Source organism: Diadema setosum, chromosome 22, assembly GCF_964275005.1.
Source record: "Diadema setosum chromosome 22, eeDiaSeto1, whole genome shotgun sequence".
Classification (NCBI taxonomy): domain Eukaryota; kingdom Metazoa; phylum Echinodermata; class Echinoidea; order Diadematoida; family Diadematidae; genus Diadema; species Diadema setosum.
The window spans coordinates 3712763-3735298 of NC_092706.1; the positions used below are offsets into that span (position 1 = coordinate 3712763).

General features: G+C 38.6%; 1 protein-coding gene across 1 annotated transcript in view; it reads right to left on the minus strand.

The window, feature by feature from the left end:
- LOC140245502 (N-acetylglutamate synthase, mitochondrial-like) overlaps nt 1-21154 on the minus strand; it is a 61119-nt gene extending 39965 nt beyond the window's left edge. The window contains exon 1 of the mRNA XM_072325072.1: nt 20759-21154. Within this exon, the coding sequence (XP_072181173.1) occupies nt 20759-21154 (396 nt within the window). The remainder of the gene's footprint in view (nt 1-20758) is intronic.
- Between the last annotated feature and the right edge of the window lie 1382 nt (nt 21155-22536).

A 22536-nucleotide genomic window follows, 5' to 3' on the forward strand; every position in this document is an offset into this window, starting at 1 on the left:
TGCCTATGCAATATACTGTCGACTGTACATCCTTGCAGATGTCTTGTTCATTATTTTCCTGTTGCCCGAGGTGTAAATATGGGTATTGGCCAAGCTGTGGTAATAGCGGCAGGGCCCTCAGCGGGGAAAAAACGGCCGTGCCTACACTCAAGTGGCTACCCTGGGTATTTAGGGTCATGTTATCATTAAAGGCCTTATAAATTACATACATGTATATGTCATCAATCTAATGCACATTTTGCCAAAGGACATGATATGGTGCACATCAAATCCTGTAGATTTTGGTTGACGAAGTGAGGTGATTTCAGCAAAATATTAATATACCTCATTTTAAGTTTATACAGAGTCACTGCTTCTTCTGCACTCCGGAGAGGGAATTAATAGCCCCATTCACTGCAAAGAGCAAATACTTTACACTTGACAGCATTTGATGGGAACATCCACGCCACAGAAAGCCTTCTACACAGCTCCAGCCAAGCTTCAGAGACTTTTTGAAAAGGCAAAGGGGCAGAAATGTATTGCTCATCGATAACACAGCTAAAGAAATTAAAGTATGCCATTAAAGGTAGGGAATCCCATTTGCATGCCTTAAATGAAGAGTTGTATAAATAGAGTGGTATGTTGAAGAGAGTATCATTTTAGAAACTCCCATAAAGTATTGAAAGTGGAAGGTAACATTTAGTACATTTTTATTGACGGTTAGATTTTGAATTGAATTTTTTTCGGGGCTCACCGTAAATTCCAGTACATTGCTAGGCTACCTTTGCAGACCCATGCACTGCATGTGTGTCCATCATGTATATTTTGTGAAGAAAGTTCATCAAAACTTACAAACATTTCTATATACATTCTTGCCACACACTCTATTATGCTATTACATCAGCTCTTATACTTTTAGATTTGTGTTTATAGATAGAAAAATACAGAAGACTGCAACAAAAAGGCTTAAGTGTGGCTGACACACAGAACTACTGAGTAGTTGAGTTTTGTGCTTTATTCAAATTGTAGATAACTGTTGATTTCCAAATTTCTCAGCAGTGGCCTAAACAAGTCCCCTGAGGTTCATATTTAATGTTTTGCTGCATTTTGGGAGGTCTGTAAAAGGTATCCCCTACCTTTAAAATCCAAATGCATGACGTGTGATATTCACCTGGTTCAGTAGGTTACCTGGTGTGTTTTTATTGTTGTAGGAACCTCATCACACAAAATTTTTCATTACAAGCATTCTGGCACTTAATGACGCAGTTAATATTGCTGTGACAACATCCAGTTGATTCTATTCTGATACAGAAGTTTTACTTGCAGCCATCATTTTTCTTCCTTGAGGAATTTGAGCATTCACAAATTGCACGTTCAGTGGCGGGGGGGGGGGGGGAATATCACGTAAAACAAGACTAATTACTGTATAGTTTCCTTCAAGATATTTTTTTTCACATCACAACAGCCTATTAAAATCTAAATGTCAACAAGGAACGATTCCTTTGGGATTTCTGAATGAGAAGAACTTCGCTTCACTTGCAGCATCTGCTGTCTCATAGGATACAACCAAGGAGGTACTAGGCGATTACTGTACCTCCTTGATACTACCAGGTACATCTCTAGAGTATTACCTCCGCCAAGGAAGGAGGTTATGTTTTCATCAGCGCTGGTTTGTTTGTTTGTCAGAATGCAAAATAACTTGAAAAGAAGTTGTGCACATATTTGAATGAAACTTGCAAGAAAAGTTGATAACGACAGAAGGAACACATGATTAAATTTTGGTAGTGATCCAGGATTATTATGGATTTTTTAAAGGATTTCTGTTCTTTTGGCAGAAAGGGTCAATGAACTTGGAAGTTCAAGCTGTGTGTGTTTGAGGTTTGCATACGTGCTCTATCCAAAAGCAAATGCTCTGCCTCGGCAAGGCACCGCATTATACAGTACAGTTGAACCTCTCGTATCCGGACAAGTCGGGACCGGGGCTCATCCGCATAAGGGATTTGGCCGGATACGGGAGACTCAATGCTTTATACATGTACATATACATACACATGTACTGATGTAGCCCATTGTAGTACCACGTAGTAATGTGTATACTGCAACCTTTTCATTGTTACACCAGGGAGGTGGAAGAAAGATGGAGTGTGCTCTTCTGAGTTTCCTTTGAAGTCATGCGTGGCCCCGACAGCGTTTTTTTCCCCCTCCCGTAATCCCATTACTCACGCTCGGCGCACTGCAAGTCGTAAATCTTGTGGCGGAAATCACGACGCGAAATGCATTGTGGTCGGGGAATAAAATGGCGTCCTACGGTGTAAGCACAGAATTAACTCAGAGTGTATTCTGTAAAGCAGTGGTGTAAGCAGTGGTGTAAGCAGTGGTGGTGGATCTGGCGATCGTGATTTTGACGGAGACGAGTTTGTTGAGGAGGAATTGCTTTTAGCAAATTCAAAATCACATTGACACAGCAACTTAACGAAAGTTGATTTGCAATTGAAACTGAAACTCAGAAAGTTAGTTGGGCCTTGGCTTGGAAATTGGAGGCCAAGGCAAGGGCAAGGCTCGGGACACTGTTTAATAGCGCAGCGTCACCTCGGGTACGCTGCCTAGCAAAAGCATACCTAACGTTAGTCCTAGCTAGTAGACTCTAGTATTTCACAAACTAGAATCTAACCACTGTTAAACGTTAGATTCTACTAGCTCCAGAGATGTACTCTACTACTTTTTAATTCAATTTTTTGTAACGTAAGCATGGGGTAGAGTCAAGCCGATTACCGGTATTTACCGATGAATGATCGAGGGAGAGTGAGGCGAAACACTGTACATGTATACTAAGCTCTGTTTTTCCCCCTAAAATATACTTACAGCATCATACATCTAGGCTTTTATAGATATCATCTTTAATTCTCTACGGAAAATTATTATAATCAAGGCTGATATGTCTAATTTACACTTTTTAACACTCAACTTTCCATTCCAATATGTATTTACTAGTAACTCAAATTCACCGAAACAACGGCAACGAACGCTGTCCCGACGCCTACGCGGCGGCCCTACAACAACTCGACGAGTACGCTGAAAAGCCCCAGCTCGCTCGGGTGCAGACGAAAAAAAAAAAACCGCCTCGGTCTCTATGAAGCACTACTTTTACACTCGAACTGTTTGAAAACACGCCCGAACACGCTCATGTAACTTATATCATTTTGAAGATCAAGGTCAGGCCTACCTCTCTAACTATAAAAAAATTGCGGAAATGTGCGGGATTTCTCATAATCGATACAGAAACAATATGATGACATCTCTAGCGCACAAAACTTACTGCTCAGTAACTCCGTTGTTTGTGTACCGATTTCGCTGGTTCAAACGGCAATCTCCTCAGCACAGTCTGCTGAACCAGCGAAAGGTATAGACATACCACGCTACCCAATTCTTGAGCCATAAGTTGTAGCTTTCGAAGGGGGACGTCTTTCACTGAATGTAATAGACTGCCAAAATTTTGAATATGACGTCATATTGTCGGTGCCACGCATCGCTTCAAAGCCCGATTTTTACGAGCGTGTGTTTATGGAAGGCCTGGAAAGGAGATCATGTTGCGTCACTCTTGTGCGCCGGAGGGTGATGGGTGGACCGATAAGGCCAGATTTTGACATATTTATCACAGAATGAGGGTTGGATTTCAAGACGTTAATCGGTGTAAGACCACTTGATTTTTTCTCTGAGGGAAGCTCTCAGAGTGCCATCTCCATCTTTCTTCCACCTCCCTGGTTACACTCAGTAACAGACCCAAAAATAGAGGTGTATGTTAAAGGGACTGTACAGTACTGGTTGAGGTGGGGATTCATGTTTTGAACATTCCTAAGTGAGATAATGAAAAGCCTCTTATGAAATATGAAAGAGCATGTAATTTTAAGAAGGATTCAACATTTATTTGATGAAAATTGGTTTTCAAATGGCTGAGATATCAAAAAAAGTGCTAATAATAAAAGGCAACATGCCACAACTTCATTAGGATCTCTTTGTTTCACCTTGTTTTTGGATATCTCAGCCATTTCAAAACCGATTTTCATCGAATAAACTTTTGATACCCCTTAGAACTGCATGCTCTTTGACATCTCATAGAGTGGTTTCTGAATATCTCGCAAAACGTTAAAAGCTAAATCCTCACCTCGACCAGAACTGTACACACTCTTTAATGTTGGAAGTAATATGTAATTCATGTGTGTTTGTGGAGGAGTTCTCAAGGAGTTGGGAATCCCCCTTTCCTCCCGTAATTATTAAAAAAAAAAAAAAAAAAAATCACGGCGAGATTGCGTCCGTATAATAGAGAGATCCGGATAAAGGGAGGCCGGATAAGAGAGGTTCAACTGTAGTTGGAAGCTACACCTTGTAGTGACATAATAAACAAAAGGCTTCTACATTGGGAAAGAGGGTGATTTTCAGTATGCATGTATTGGTGGAAAGGGTGAAAATGAGCTGCTTGGCGGAGGTCTGCGCTCTCTGAGTGCTTTTCTAGTTTAAAGTGATACTATGGCTGCCATAACTCATGGAAATAGATGGGATGGCAGTTGACATTTGTGTTCAATACTCCAGATTCCTAATGGTTCCTAGTAGGTTCAGCAGGTCTCTGAAACACTGTATCTACAAATTCATGTCAGAATATATACAGTGCAAATTATTTGCATTTTGTACTACAAATTTATAAATCTTGGCCCGAATTCACGAAGGTGGTACAAATGAAACCATGGTTTAAACCATGGACAAAATCCATGGAGCGCCAAGTGTCCCATGGAATATTTCGTTACAAAATCAGTCATTTCATCGATGAAATGATTATTTTGTAACGAAATGACAACATTTTATAACTAAATGAACATTTCGTACACGAAATGATAATTTCGTTAACGAAACAGTCATTTTGTCGACAAAATGACCAATTTCGAAACGAAATATTCCATGCCACACTTGGTGCTCCATAGTTTTAGTCCATGGTTTAAACCATGGTTTCATTTGTACCACCTTCGTGAATTCGGGCCCTTGGGTTTATTTGTTGCACATAGTTATTCCTGCCATACTGGAAGTTGACTACACATGAAGTTCTTGTCACTTCTCATCACAGTAGTGCATTGTAATGACAACAATTTGGTATCCTTTTCAGATCAATTTTCATTTAATTACACCATAAACCCTAAATACATTTGTACCTTTAGACTCCAACCACCACAAAGTCACTTCATTTTTTATGTCTTTTTCAAACTGAACACTACATGTATCACTTGAGTACTGCAATGTAGGTCACAAAGACTATCAAACAACACAGATTTCCTACTCATCAGTGATGACAAGTACACACCTTGTACACAACAGCATCAAAGCAGCACCTGTGCATTTGTAATGTGTATTCCCCTACTGTCCCTCAGTACCGGTACTATTTGTGGTGTAACCTACTAAAGGGTCAAGCATCACATTGTGACTTATCAAGGGGTCTATTTTTAGCTCTAAAGACATATCTGTGGAACTGACCCAGACGCAACAAATCCTGGCGCTCAGTAGTACAGGCAGCCCTTAAACCTGGGATCTCCCTTGCTGTAATATACCCACGGTAAACAGTCGTAAGGATACTGTATACAGCACATGTGGCTGCAACTCTGTTTTGTATGAAGACTACATAGCACAGCTTGATACTGAGGAAGGTGTGAAATATGGGGTGTGTATCCATTCAAGGAATGTTTCAACACATGCAATGCCTCCTCATGCTTTGGTGTCTTGATATGATACTGTGACCCCATTTACAGCATGGTGTCTTCATGACCGAGAACTTCCCCATGTATATTTGGTGGTAGAAGGCTTAACGGTGCACCACATATTAGGCCCGTTCACAAACAACGAAAATCGAAATTTCAATCGCGATCCAAATTTCGATTTTTTTTTCGACCGTTCATACACAGGGAAAAATCGCACTTCGCAGCAAGGAAAGAACGATCAGTGGCCAAACTGCGCATGCGCGAATCTTGCATGACCGAAGACTGACCCCGCAGTCCCAATAGAGTTTCGCACGCGCTACGAACGATGGGACTAAAAATACCGATTTCCGAATCTTGATCGCGCTCACACACACGACGCTTGGCAAAATAATCGCGATTATTCTGAAAAATCGCACTAATAGTGCGAGTTGGATTGCGATAAGGATCGCGGTAATTAGTGAAATTTTTCTGTCCACGGGCAAGTCCAAGATATCGCGCACCTTACGTATGGGACATTCAGAGATTTCAAACCTCTGAAAAGTAATGAAGGAGCACTTGGATTTTATTGTTTATCATCAGGAGGACTGGTATCCCTGAGAAGAATATTGTGTTTAAGTTTGATATCATTTGACCTTGGGTTAATGGTTTTATTAAGAAAAATATGCCAACTTACGTATGGGACCAGAGAAAAACTGGATTTTTCAAAATAAAGTTTGAACTGAAAATTCTCTGAAAGTACCTTACTGATCAAGTTCTGTTTGGAAGTGAAGAAAGGTACAATACTGAAGTATCTTTCAGCAAAGTTTCACTGCAAAAGAATAAAGCATATTTTCATGAAGTTGGTTTAATTAACGAAAGTACACCTTACGTATGGGACATGGCTCAACTTACGTATGGGACATTTGTCTTTAGTGCACAAATGCATTCATGGGAATGACTTTAAATTTCCCCATAGTATCATATTCAGTTCCACAAATCATGCTACAACATGTAACAAATGAAATAGACTTCTAAGTGGGTACTTTCCCGGTTCAGGTACCTAGCAAAAGCTAAAATAAAACAAATAAAAGTAATTACCAATTTACAATTAAATGTCTTAGTTTAGATTCCGTCATACATTAACACTGTCCTCATGATGTCTACACATACAGATATAGTATACTGACACTCTATTTCTAGCCCATTTGTAATTACTCTAGTCAATATTTTTTCATCAAATGAAAAAAAAAAAATGAGCGAATTCTAGCTTGTGACCTTGATATAGCATACACGTACATGTACAATAACTAATTTGTAGTCTTGATAATTTCAACTTCAGAATCAAACGTCACGTACAATGTAATTTGCAAATACAGTTTGAAGTGGGTACTTTCAGTAGCTCTAGGCTTACCTTGCAAGTTGTCTAAGTTTTTATAAAGCTTTATAATTGTTTGAAATGCAGCACAAAACACAACAACAACAAGAGTACTTCATTTTGCTCTGTAATCATCATGTTTTGCCATGTGAATTTTAGCTGAACTGCAAAATCAATCAAATTTTAATGAAAGTTTTAGATTTTAAGGAGATAGAAGAATGTATGTACCAATGCTGTTTTTTTTTTTTTTTTTTTCAGATTGCTTGGCTTCGTGTCTATGAAACCAAAGACGACAAAATTTGTGTTACTTTGTACATACATACATGCTTGTGTAGTGATACAGGAAAGATTATCATTTGCACATTCAAATCTAGATTTGAAACACTTAAGTAACTCACTGATCTGCAAATTACAATTTTGAATAAATTCTTATAACCTCATTTGATCATACACTACCAGATTGCAATGTATGTTGATAATTGTGTAGATGTGGGGTACAAAGTAAGTATGAATTGATGAAGGTGTCTCAGAGCACATCTGTCTCTTCAAACACAAAATAGAAAAGAAAATTGAATTCCCTATTTGTTTGTGTAATTTGTGTTTTTTAGCACTCCAACCACAGAACCAGTATTGATATTGTGGTTTATAGCAAATGTAAACTATAGTCTTCATTTTACAGGATTTTCAGAAATCATGTTCATGACCTTGATAAGTCATGACATATTCTGAGGGTGAGCAGTTGAAATATTAACAATCATATCAAAATAAAAAGTATTCTCATAGGGTTTTTCCTTTGCTATCAACTCTAGTAATGACAAAGTTACCTGCTCACACCTTCAGTGATTTTTCTTTTCAGTAAGACCTATAATGTTGTCATTGATGCGCGCTATAAGCACAATTGTTTTGATTTCGCTTTTGAGGCTGTACAACCTGTGGTACATGCTGAACAGTGTACTGCACCTAAAATGACACTCAGAGAATCCCATTCTTGGACAAAGTCATTTTGTAGAGAGGTAAAGTTGAAAATGATAACTGAATTAAGAAAATGTCCAATATCAAAATGTTCACGGGGAATGTTAATTTAAGACCAGCTGCACAGCCTGTAATGAAAATAAGAAAATACAAGTATAAATGAATATTCTTTATTTTCCTTTCTTAATCATAGAATGACTCAATAATGCTGTTCTTACACTCTCCCTGAGGTCAACTGAGTAGGAGAGGCAGATATATAGACATATCCTTCAGAGTAGGTGCAAAGATAACCATTAACCAAACAAATGTAAGGACATATAGCATCCATGTCAAAAGGCGGTTTTCCCATTCACTTTGCATGTAATGTCCCATACGTAAGGCATTTGTCCCATACGTAAGCAAACTTTAATTAGTTATAAGATGAAGGACTAATTAAATTTCCTCATTTAGTTTTGCTAATCTGGAGTTGAAATGAATAAATTAGAACTTCCTAAAGTATGATTGGTCAATGTTACAAATCTTCAGAAAAAACTTAAAAAAACATACTCAAATCCTTACGTATGGGACACTATGTTCTGGGAAAGTGCATAATTTGCATAATTAATGTGCTGACCTTGTCTTACCAATTGCAGATTATACTAACTCATACAGGGCTCATGTCCATAAAGGAACTAGGTCAAGGACAAATTCAACTGATTTTAGATGAATATTTATAATTTGTCCCATACGTAAGGTTTGTTTTTGATTTATGCAAATCAAGGCCATATTTCTTGCATAAATTTGCATAGTTCAATATTTTCTTTGCTGGAAATATATGATTTAACTCTTTGGCTACAGCATGATATCAATAACTTTTTGATAAAATCAAGTTGAATTTTGAGCATCTGAGGGGACATTATCTTGGACTTGCCCCCACACTGGAAAAAATTTCGAAATTTTGATCGCGATAAGAAAATCGATTTTTAAATCGCACTTTTTCCCTTGTGTGTGAACGGGCCTATTCTTTCTAGGGTATGTGTGTGGCCCTGAAAAGGGGGGGGGGGGGGGGGGACTGGGTAGGCATTTTTCAGGGCCAAACACATACCCTTGAAAGAATATCTAGTACACCGAAAGCCTTCTACCACCCAATGTTCTACCGCCACGGAAGCCTTCAAAGATTTTACCCCATGTACACAATGTACAGTTTATAAGGAGTCTAAAGATGCACTATAAAACATGATATATTTGCGTCATGAAATTTTCGCGAATTGCCACTGGCATTCAATGTAACGTAATGTAGACAAGAACTTTCGTGTGTATTTTAATTTTGCGAATCTTGGCGCTCGCGAAAATTTGCGAAATTAAAATTACACACGAGCATTCCTTGTTTTACAGTACTGAGATAATACATAATACATACATGCACGTATTTGTATACACTGTAGGTGGACTTAACTGTTTCCTTTGTGCACATTTTATTGTAGGTGAGGTGCTTTACAAACCCATGACACTTCATACACTTTTCAATAAGTTCACATCTGGTTCTGATAACCATGATTGTTGGGCACAGATTTATATAATTTTTACAATATGCTGAATATCATATTTCACTGCACAGAGCACATGTTATACAAGTATTATGTTTTAAACAGAATTATCCTCAGTTGTGGTTGTGTCTGAAGTATGCTACCAAGCCATATCTATCATGGAAGTGATGATACCTTGTAAATATTTCCAATGCCTAAAAGTATATGTTTTGCAACTAGGCGTTAAAGGCATATACCGGTAGTGGTACCATTTGCAGATGAAACAAAAACCAAGCTTTAGTGCTTCAAAATAGTACTAAAATGTGAGTTAGGGATCGAAATATAACCACTGTAAAAATGTTAATCAGTGTAATCAATGTTAAGTATTGTTAAATATATACAAAATGTGAATAGTTATTATAAAATTGTTTCAAGAATGAACTGTCTACAGCTATGGTTTATTGATAAAAAATAGTCATATCTCTTTATATTTCAGACTTCATTGCAACATTTTTATATGGTAGGATGTTGTGTGATACAACTGACCTACAAATATGCATCAAATGTGATAACTTGAACATTTTTTAAATCACTGCTCCAAATGGTAAACAATACCTTTAAAGTCCACAGGAGCATCTTCCTTCAGCTATTTTGAGTGAGCCCCCCAGTGCGCCACAAATTGGGTAGATCTTCACAGATTTGTCAACGGATGCATACAGTCCATTAACACACACGTGACTACCTCAAATATTTATGTGTGACTTGCACTCAATTTGCCATGGCCTGGCTGTACCAGTAGAACCATGCATTAGTGAAACAAGGGTTCCATCCATCAGATTATGTGGTGCTACCCCCCCCCCCCCCTTCTATCCCGAAAGTGGGGTTTCATTCCAGCATGACAAATGGTACACATCTGGCTGGAGGGGATTTTAATAAAGGAACATTTACAATGTCAAGAATGTGTGATTGATATCCTTTTAGGTGTAAATACTTTGTGGACAAAGATTTACAGGACACAGCACATAATTTTCTTCTAACGAACTATCTAAATATCAACTTTGAATGAGACTAGTATCATGTAATCACCATTGAACCAATATAATATTGCTTGTATTCCAACAAAATAATTGTATGATCAATGATCGAAAGTGCTCATTTAAAGAACATAACCTGATCTTGAATTGCTATTGAAGATAAAAATCAGAAAGAATCTTGGGGGGGGGGGGGAATTGTTCTGCGTCTCTCTCTCTCGAATGGAAATCATCACTACCTCGTCACAATGGCTGATGGACCAGTATGAGTTTTAATAGCTAATATTGAACTTGACAGAGGCTCCAGACTCTTTCAACCCATGGAGTGGTGTCGCAGCATTTATGGCTAAGTTATCTAAAGGTCAGCTAGGTCCCTTCACTGCATACTCGGCTCCTTGATTAGCCTGGGAGGTGTCCCAAGCCACAAGAAGCCTGGCAGGGCGAGGGGCTCTTATCCGTACATTGTACACCCCCGCAAAAGAAATTGGAAGGGACAGCTCAGAAAAACCTGGAGATGGACGGCCTCTTTCACACTGCCTACAGTGTAGCATGTGCTTTAAAAAACACATTGTAGTCCATTAAATAATTATGCAGAGCTCTGACCAAGGGGTGTGCAGTAATAACTTTTGCATGCGATGATAGGAAAAATTGTAATTTTTTTATTTATACAGTGTGTACATACATTACAATTCATGATACCAGCCATTCAGCATTATCCATGACATTGTAAGCCAAACCAAGTGATCCCTAATTCTAACACAAAACAGAAGAGGGGTATTTTCATTTTAAACATATGATTTTTTTTTTTTCTAAAACATGAATGTATAACACTATATCTCTTGGTGGAAGCTTATGAAAGGGTTCTTTTTTTGTAATCAATTTTAACATTATCACTTATTTTTAAGGCAATATTGTCAAAGCTTAAAATAGGCTTTGAAGTAAAAACAAAAAGGCACACACACACCTACACATTATATATTGGGTCTGTAATGAACAGCAAATCTCAAGGCACCTTGAGACAGAAAACAATACTACACCAGAACCACATGTACACAATGTAATATGCATTCATGTGAATTTGCTCATACATTGTATGACCACCATCCTATAACGAGCATCATCATGTAATTATGAGCATAATCAAAATATCATAAACAGATGTTACGACATTCACAATTTCATAAGTTGAAAAACATACACTCTTAGAGACAATTTCCATGACTCACATCAAAGTTCTCTTTCACTATATAATTGAGTAATTTAATTGCTAGTGTACGATGCATGGTGTCAGCAAGGGCACACTGTGGTTTCCCACCAGCTCAGTCAGACCATGGAGCTACTAAACATTGACAACTGGTCAGCCTGAAGATAAATGCTGCCGAAGGCTGGGGGTAGACAAGATGGTGATCAAGTCTCAACCCTTTCTAGTCAGTCTCAGAAATTCAGACCTTATCATGGTATCACTTTATATCATAGAATTCCTCTACTCCATCATACTTTCATTCATGGATAAGAACACACTGAAAGATACATAGATCTATGACAGTGATGTTACTCTGTACTCAATGCCTTGTGTTACATGACATTGTTATATGACACAATACTACCCTTACACAAATGAGTTTAAATACAGAAGCATGACTGGACATTTGATAGCAAACAAATCACAAGGATAGCACTACGCAACGATAATATGCTCTTTTAAACTGATGAGGTCATAATACTGTGTGTCCTATGCCATCATGCTAGGCATTCCATCAACAAGGATCTGAACACATGGGATGGGGACAGCTTGTCCCTAAGTGGCCCCTATAACAGCACAACCATTTATTTTTAAATGCTACCTGTTGTTATATAATGGTTTATGAATGTGATACACAAATGTTACATATGTGTGGGTTACTGGTGTTATAAATTGTACATGGTACACAAATAATTATGATTTCATGAGCAATGACACTACAACATCTGCTGCAAGAAAGAGCAATGAAAGCTATGGGCATACTTCACAATCATCTGGTTACTTGTCACTAACATATAAATTGCAGTAGTCTATTTAGTGCCAAAGTCAGATTTTGAGTCAAACCTTGTTTTACCATGGTTGTAAATTTCTGCAGTGCTGAATCTGAATTTGGTTGCCTTGACAGTTTTGAGATATTCAAGATGGCCACCAAAATGGCCACTAAAATCTGAAATTCCTATACTGTATTTCCTTTCACTTTTGAAATGGTAAATACTGCTTTTAACCTATTTCAAGAGTGTAGTGTTCATCTGAATCTGAGTGATGCAAGTCTTGCATCCTTGAGGATTGTGATGTACTGGTGATTATGATGATGTGATGTACCGGTATATGATTTGTATTCAAGATGGTCACCAAAAACTGAAAAGATTTAATGGGTTTATCCACTTCAAGGGTACTAACAGGGAGGTGCTAGAGAAGGAGAGACAACTACTGCTCTCCTTTGAAGTCATGCGCGGCGCCGCCGAGAAGTTATGCGTTCAACTACAGGTGTTACCCATGTGCTTTGACAAAAGAGAGCATCAATAATCGGGACTAGCGCTCTCACATCTAGAAATACTTGCCCCTACTGCAATTCACTCTCTCTTTCAATGTGATGGCAACAATGAATTTGTGTAACTTGAATTGGAGCAGCGAACCAAAATGCAGTGTAAAACTAACAATTTTAACAGCAAATAGTTTAAAAGCACGCTGGAATACGCTTTAGCGGAGTACTGTATTTGAAAGATCAACATATCCCAGATTAAAAGATAAAAAAACTAACATGCGCAAATATGCGCATTATAGAAAAATATTAGGTTTTTAAGAGGGCCTAATTTTCATTTCATTTTGATTTGCGCATTACGAAGAAACTAGAAATACATGTTTATAATATTGAATTCTTTCCTAAACTATTCTAAATCAATTCGAGTATTTCATTTAAAATTTTACGGTGAAATAAAACTTGTAATTCAACGAAAGGTGAAATGCGTTCTTCGTCTCCGAACTTCGTCTTGCACACCAGAGCGGTGCCGAGCATGACTTCAAAGCGTAATGGAATGCTAGACATCCCATTGTAACACCTTGAACCCAAACATGTGTTTGCATGAATTACGAAGAGTTGCCACTCCATCTCTGTAACACCTCCCTGGTACTAACCATCATCATCTTCTATGACTGAGGTATCAAAGGCATTTAAACTGATTTTACACAACAAAGAGGAGGAAAAAGCAAATGTTTATTGTTGTCGTTGTTTTGCATCAAACTGATGCCCTGGTACCGGTAACTCTAAATCTGTCCATTAGTAGAACACATCACAGACTTGTTCAGGAGTCAGGCATACATGTATATAGGTCAAAGGGCATGCTTGCTTTCTTCTTTCTCTAAAAAGTTTGTTGTTTAATCATGCATTTATTCAAATTCACGGCAATTTGAGTAGAACATGTGATACAAAAAACCAGGTCCACCATTTCATTCAAAATGACTGGCAGGTTAAAACATGTACACTGAGTTACAAACTGGAATGAAATGACTATCTCTGCTGGAATATGATCTTTGTGAGACCTCCATCCCCCTCATTTTTCAAAACAAAGTCTGGCCTTGTGGTCACAATACATGCCACAGGAAGTTACACAAAGGCAACGTCCTTTTACCTGCAACTTGGCCCTGTCATTGAACAATTGAATTCAGCATGTACTGCCAATGACATTTTCTGTGGGCAGTAGGTTGTACATGTGACCAAGTGAAAAATAAGTCTCTTGGTGTTTTTGTGCATTCAGTTAGGTGTTTGGCGTGAGACCAATTAGAGGCATGTATATCCCATCACAATTTTCATGCATGGTTCACATGGTTTGATGATGACATGAAACTTGCGTTAATGTCAGCAGGTTAAAAAAAACTGAAAGATGATGAATAAAAAGAATTTTTGTAGTGTTTGTCAAATGAAAAGCACATGTTCCAGTCACCACCATGTCCTGAAGTACAGTGTTGTTGCATAACTGAAAAATCAATATCAAAGGCCATTTACTTTCACACAACTTTGTCTTCACTGAGATGACTCAAGGAAAGTGAGAGAAAGACACTAATCAATACCAAGCTGGTCTTTCATCCCTGGTCAACACACTGGACACAGCACCATTTTGTTCAAAGCCACCGTGCGGTGATCAATAACAGGCTCCAGCTATTATACAGTCTTACATTTTGTATGGTTCACCGACACCTGAACTCCTGCAATTTAAGCATGTCATCCGTCACACATGAATATCCGTCAGCAGCTCGCATACAATGTAACTCCTAAGAATTGATGATTTGGTTTTCATTTTAATGGCATAATCGCATCATTTTTCTTGACATACACTGTACTTGTAGTACAGATAGTTTAATATATGAATGCAATTAAAAACTCCTAATAACCTTAAGTATGATTTATTTGAATTCAAACTTTCATCAATTTTTTTTTTTTATTCAGTTTTATTTCACAGTTTGTATTCTGCTAAATGCACATTCTACGAAGAACATAATTTCATATTCTTTGGTAGTCTAACATCAAAAGACACAGCGCAGCATTCCAAAGTGTACATTGTACGTGATATGAATCCCTACATCATCCTTCAAATGAGTGCAGGAATAGCTCTGACTGAATGAGAGTGTACCCTTGAGTGTTTTCTTTTCAAGCAAAAACCAACCCCATTTGCTGAGTGTCTCCACTGCGAATCCAAGTCGGTGGTTAATCAACGGAAGTAGATTCACCCATACGAACATAGAGCTCTCCAATCAGTCGTCAGCATGTTCTAGCTTTTGGGGGGTTCCGGATACAGCTCAACCTTGTCACGAGGAGTTGATAAGGGGACTTAGAGGAATGCGCTCCTCACAAAATTACTCACTCGGAGACGATGCAGACAGTGCATTAAAGGCATTTATGACTGTAAGCTAATGCTTCCAGTTTCAACGATCTGTACACTGTACCAGTCACATATCTGCAAATATGTAAAATTGAAGCTGACTGACAAATTGTTACTATAAATTATAGTACAGACAGTATTAAACACTTGTAATGTCAAACAGTGTCCTTTATACAAGTGTGTATAAATAAATAGTACATCTTTGACAAGAATGCTGGGTCCAGTCCTTGTAACCAAATTGTACCAAATATCAACTACACTGTATTCAAAGCAGTCACAACATGTATGGCACAAAGTCCAGCTCAATCTATGTGTACATCAATGTCAACTTTGTCCCCAGAAGAGGCATGTGTCTGACAATTTGGCTGTATTTTGAAAGTTTTTTCTGTCACTATGATTTCTTTGAATGTTCAGGGCATCATTCTTGAAATTCCTTCAGTTACATAATTTGTGAATGCTACATGCATTCTTGGCATGGAGAACAACAGAGAGAAATGTCCCAGCTGGAATAACTGTACTTTATGATATCATAAAATGATCCTGACTTGCATTCAAATGAATGGGTTCATATCTGCTTTAACCCATTCTGTACTGGAACTTGGTGACCTGCGTATAAAGTCTATGGGCATTTCAGAATTCAGTATGGAACAGGTTAAAGTGGTCCTGTCAATTCTATTCAAATCTACCTAGAGCAATTAGGATACAAACAGCCTCATGCCAGAGTTGAATATCAAAATGCCACTATATAATAGGTCTTGCACTGACCCTGGTAAACTGGTATCTTTGTGCAGTGCAGGAGTTCCAAAATCACATTCTTCTGGGATACATTATGCTGCATAGGATAAATATAGATAATAATACACAAAGTGCATCATACATTTCACGCTTAGTCTCTCTTTGATTTTTGTTAACACTTCCAACAGCTTATCATTTCAAATTATATTAACAGTCCTAATGTTAACACAGCATTGTAACATCATATAGTGAACGGTGATTAAGAGTTCTCCGGGAGAAGAGTGAAGCGCGTGCGCACACACACACACACACACACACACACACACACACACACAAATAAACAAACCAAAAAACCCCCGGATGGACAGATTCAAGTGGATTGTAGCAGCCTACGACTTCATCTACGTGCTGAAATCCATCCCGCATTATCAGAGGGATGCATGGCATTCGAAACGCTCACCGCTTGAGGCAACGGCCATGGGACTCTTGAAAGTGTTAGCCTGATTTGTAGGCAGTGCTAATTGAGTATAGTGTGCTGAAAATCAGATAAGGGAGGATCACAAAATACGGCTCTTGTGTCAAATGTGGCGGATCCACTGTGCTCATGTATCACACAAAGGTCTGGATATGAGATCTAATGCAATTTACCTACACCACAAAATACAAAATTCATCAGTTTGCACTGACCGATGTCCATCTATGGAATTTACTTATACCACAAAATACAATTCATCAGTGAGCACTGAGTGATGTCCATCTAAGGAATATTATGGTGGGAAAAAAAAAAATGTGTTTCTGAATCTGCTTTCAAATATTGACTGTGAGCAGGGTATATACAGTGTAGGTGCCTATATGCAACTTAATATTGCCTTAACTTCATTTCATTAAGCTTCACTAAAATTGCATTCTACAGAAATTTAAAGTTTGTAGATTTTTATAAGAACTTTGATTTAATACTGCAAAACACCTGTCAAGCAAATCTGCAAAAGTGAGTCTGCAGTAAAGATGTGCAAGCTTAGAATTGAGCTACACACATTCAACAGTCACAACCAATTCTCATGAATTAGAAAGTTTACCATTATTTCTATTGATTAATATACTGAACAGTTTCTATGTCCTTTCGTAGCCACAGCCTGCTAATGCCATGAAGGGTAAATGAGACCATATCTGAGATAAAGTTAAGTTTATGCCATCACCAACAGATGTAGAATAGGAACATTTCCCATAGAGTCCAAGGAATTTATTGCTGCGCTTCTAAGAAGAATATTGAGACATAATACGAAAGCGGGGCATTTCAACTGTGCACCAGAAAGAACAGCACAAATATACTGGTAAACATTTTCCATGTTAAATCCTATTTGATTTGCTTTAAATGACGTGACCCCTATATTTTTCAAAATGTCAAAAAAGGAAGCAGAAAGCAGAAAACTATCAACCTGGATTTGGGTTGATCTTTAAAAATTGAAACATGCTTTTGTCATGCAGGAAGATCGAACTCCCTCCCCCCCCCCCCTTTTTTTTTCTCTCTGTCCAACTCTACTCTTCCTATCATCTCATCTCCGGGGCAATTTTGGAAGCAGTAGGCTCTCCAATTACAGCAGCTCTAGTATGGGTAGTCAAGTCACATAGCTTCTGGAAACGACTCCTCCAAATGAAGATGAAGCTAATGCTCCTGTGTGCATGTGTGCGGGAGGGGGGAGGTTGGAAGGAAGGGCAGAGTAAAGGGGAAGGGGCAGGGGAAGGGGATAGGGGAGAGGGTGGAGTGGGTGAAGGACAGGATGGGAGGGGAGGGGGTTCTGGATGCATACAATATATACACAGCTGTATTCATCACTATCAACAACAACAAAAATGTCTGTATGCTCTAGGCAGGGACGTGTCTACCATTCTTCTATAATGTACATGTACATCATAGATCACAGTACAAAGTGGCAAGGAGTGGTGTACAGCATGACAATATTGAAGTGTGCTGCACTGTGTCAGCTTCCGTTCTGCACTTTGCGCAAAATGTTGCTGTTTTCCATTGGCTCTATGCTACTTTACAATTCATGTCTGCACTGCTTTTCAGCCTTTTCATTTTAATATTTGGAAAGCACAGACCATATTTACATCGAGTCTCGTTGTTTGCCAGGGATGCAAATTTAATCACAAACTCCCGACAATCTCAGAATGGCAGACACTTCATCACAGAATACTGCATGAGCTCAGAGTGTCACTGGACATTCTTTTGTTTCAGCATGATACACATACACGTACAATGTAGTCTTGTGGATTACACACTTGCGACAAATTTGTATTGTTTCACATTATCTCACTTAAAAATCACACGACATACAAAAAGAAAAGCTTTATAAACTGCTTCATTTTGTTTCATATCCTCTGAAGTTCACTCATACACACACAATATGTCATAGACCTCTGACAGTGGCAGGGTCTGACGGGCATGAAAAGGTTGTGCCAGGCCATGCGCGGTGATTATCTTTGCATTCAGGGGCCTGGATGCTACCTCTGAACGACAAGAACACAACTCTGTGAAAAGCAGGCAGACACATCATCCACCTTCTTTTCTCCCCATGCAGGCACAGAGGCTTACGTGAAGCAAGCCTCTTTCCAGAGTTTAGCCAGAGAAACACACGGAAGCCGTGCTGATATCCACACTGCCCAAAGCTATCGTATTCCTAAACAGAGCGAGGAGCCCACGAACAGACAATACGGTGGCAAAAACCTTCACGACAGCAACTGGCTATACTTTACTTGTCCACCCAATGTCTTGAATACATTTAAAGCAAACGTGTAGACATGTACAAATGTATCATCTTTCACAAATTTTATCAACAACTGACTTGTTGTGTGGCTACTGTGCAAATGAAAATTTGAAAGAAAAAATAAATTACCTCATTTTCCTTTACACACAATTCCAACATGTGCTGTACTGCCATTTAAATGAAGGAAGTTGAATTTTGCTATCTTTTTACAACATCATGTAGCATGATATCAAGATTTATTCACAGATATTTAATGAAAAGTATGGGCTTCAAATCCAAGAAAAACATGTGTTCATGCTGTTTTGTAACAACCAAATCCATGATCCATTTACAGGCAATGGCAAGCAAGAAATAAAGTACTTGTGTCTACATGCAATATCTGTCAGCACTATTATGACACAAAGCTTCAATCTGCAGTCTTGGTATAAAAACTACAAGAAATGACATTCAAAAATCAAAAAAAGTATACACTGTTTGGGTATGATTAATGAATTTTAACAGAGGATTTCAAAATGGGATGTACAATGTAAAAAAAAAGAAAGATCAGAATTTGTTTTCTCTTGTCACTTTATCATCAGTCACACTATTCAAAAGCATACTTGCCTCATACCACACAAAGATACTACAAGTATTAAGTTGAATTTAAATCAGAAATATGTATGTTCACATGAATAGTATTTCCCAATACATAGAGACAGCTCAGAATTTATTACAATGTGCCAATCATATTGTTGCTTTTTCAGAATCACATGCCATTGCACATATTTCTTTAATTTGGCACTGTCAAGCATCCTACAAGGTGTATTTTGGTTGAACTGATAGACTTGTACCTGTGTGTTGTGCCACTTTGAACAGTGTTACACACTTCATACATTGTGCTGATCAATGCAAAGAGCACATTCAATGCTAGTCGTAGACCTTGCATTTGGCAAAGTATGCAGCTTTGAAACAGGTGGTGACTTACTCAAGGTCAACCTGTCATACACAGGCAAATAATCACTTGATCAATGGAACAGAAGAAAGAGGCGCTATCTGGATAGGCACATGCTCGCATTCTCAACTAAGACATGTGTTAACATCTTCAACAGATGCTGTCGTCTCCGAGCATGGACTACAATGTTGCCCTTGACAAGGCACTCAAATTCTTTTCCCTTGTGTCTTTCATTTTTTCTTCTTTTTACAATGTATACTGCGTTTAACACTTACATCAAATTCCAGGTTCCTTGTATTAAAATCCAACTGCCTTTCATAATATTGACCCCTACAGTAAAGTTAGCTACACACATGGGAAAAATGAAATCAAACATGCATAAATAGTAAACAATTTGTTTAGGTGCACTACTGCCACAAATTACAATTTTTGTATGGCATGTGCATCAGCTCAGAATAGCATGACAGGTTTTAAAAGATCTGTTGTTTCACTTGCCACATAACAATATCCTGGAATATGCTGACAGGCAAACATGAAGCTATCAAGTTTTGTTCACATTTGTTCAGTTGGATGTGCTGTGTGTTAGTACTAGTTAGTAATTACATATCATGTTTAATCAATGGGAATCTTAGGTGTCATTCCCTCAGAGCAACAATGTTTCTAGATTAAGAAAAACAAAAGCAGGCATTTGTTTACTAATATCACATCTCAAACTGATATTGGGTTGTATGTAACCTTATCCTAACATTACACAGTGTGAAAGACCTGTGACCTATGTGTACATGCACCAGCTGCTAAGCCATTGGCTTGTTCAAAGAAGAGGGGAGAAAAGGGGAACACGTTACTTACCTCTTCAAGAAATCTACGTAGGTCGTGAGTGAGATTGGGAGAATACATGGAGTTCCAGTCATTGGGCATGGTAATCTTGAAGAAGTCACTCTTCCACCTTTGGTACTGCAGCATGTAGCCCCGCTGGTTGGGGTGCACCTTGGGTGCCTTGTGGCAGTCGGAGGCACCGGCCTCCTGCCAGACTCGGGAGTCCACCACACCGCACAGGGGCTTGGCGCCGGACAGGAGGGAGAAAGTCCTGCTCTGGCCTGCTGCCCCCTTCTTCAGTCCCGCCCCAAGGTTCTGGGCGTGTTTTAGGATGCTGCTGGCGAGATCCCCGCTGAGGAGGGTGCTAGGGGGCGGGGAGCACTTGCTCCATCCAGAAAAGTTTCTTGTGATGATGACCTGTCGAGACATTGTCACTGAGTAAAGGAGTCTCTTGTGTCTTCTCCTGGTTTCTTCACACTGTTGAAATCATGACCATTCACATTCAAAGACTCGTCATACAGTCAGGGATGGATAAGGCTGAACTGCAAATTAAGTCCTGTATAATGAAACAATGAGATTTAAAACAACCATATTTCAAAATATTATAATAATATGCCACCCTCTACAAGAATATCAAACAATTTCAATCAACAAGTGCCACCATGTCCTTCATAACCCGTTGAGGACGAGTCCCGAGTATACTCAGGCAGGTGTCTATGGGAAATGCGTGTTGTACTTGTAGCAAAATCAGTCCATCCTCAACGGGTTAAGAAAACATGGGTGGTCACAAACATACAGCAATTAAAAATAATAACTCTCTCTGTTTTATGTCCTCAAAATATCAGTATCATCAAAATACACATTATAGTTCTGAAGTTTTGTCATTTACTGTAACTTGATCATGTGAATTACTCCTTCCAGCACTTGTTTACATTGTTGTTATGTGCGAACTTTGTAGCTTTCCAGACCTTAGTACCATAAATTTTTGTTTTGAGCTGTGATGTAATCTCCTGAATTTCCCCCTAAAATTGTGATGATACATACGTGGATAAAGTTGAGTGACATGTCCCATGCTAGCACTATCACAGTCGCTAAAAGCCCGCAGTACTTTAAATGCCTGCACATACATTGTACATGTATATGTACATCATACACAATGTATTATTTACAGTATGCATGCACTGCACGTAACAGAGACTGTGTGGATTTAGACTGCACCACAGGCTCATCTTGAGTTCCAACCTTCTAGCTATGCTCATTTTCATTCACGATCTTTCAGGTAATATGTATTTTGCCTATCATTGCCAAAGTTGGTTTTACTAAAAATTTTGTTCTAAAGATAAGATCGTATGTTAAAGGAAAATAGATTTCTGATTTCAATCTTGCATTCATTTCAATGATGATTTTGAAAATACATGATACAACAAAATTGTCTCGGTAATAAGGAAGATTAATTACAATGAACTCTGGCATGGCAGCACTGATGTGGAGCAGACGCAACTACATTGTATGCAGATTACACAGAGCTCACATTCATTGTTCGACTTGTAAGTAGAACATCCCCTTTAAAAACCTATGGTCCTGGCTGATGCTTTTAAGACTACCCTGCCAGTAACTTGAGCCAGACAAGGGCAAAAGTAACCCAGACATTGTCTGGACAAAAAGTGAGTGATAGTGATGTCTAAGCGTCATCTGGATGTCATCCCGCATCTTAAAGCCTGCTAGGACAGGGCTCAATTATCACTAGCCAAAGAGGCCTACACATTGTACATCATCCGTACTTTAAAGCAGCGAGCACAGAATGCTTTGAC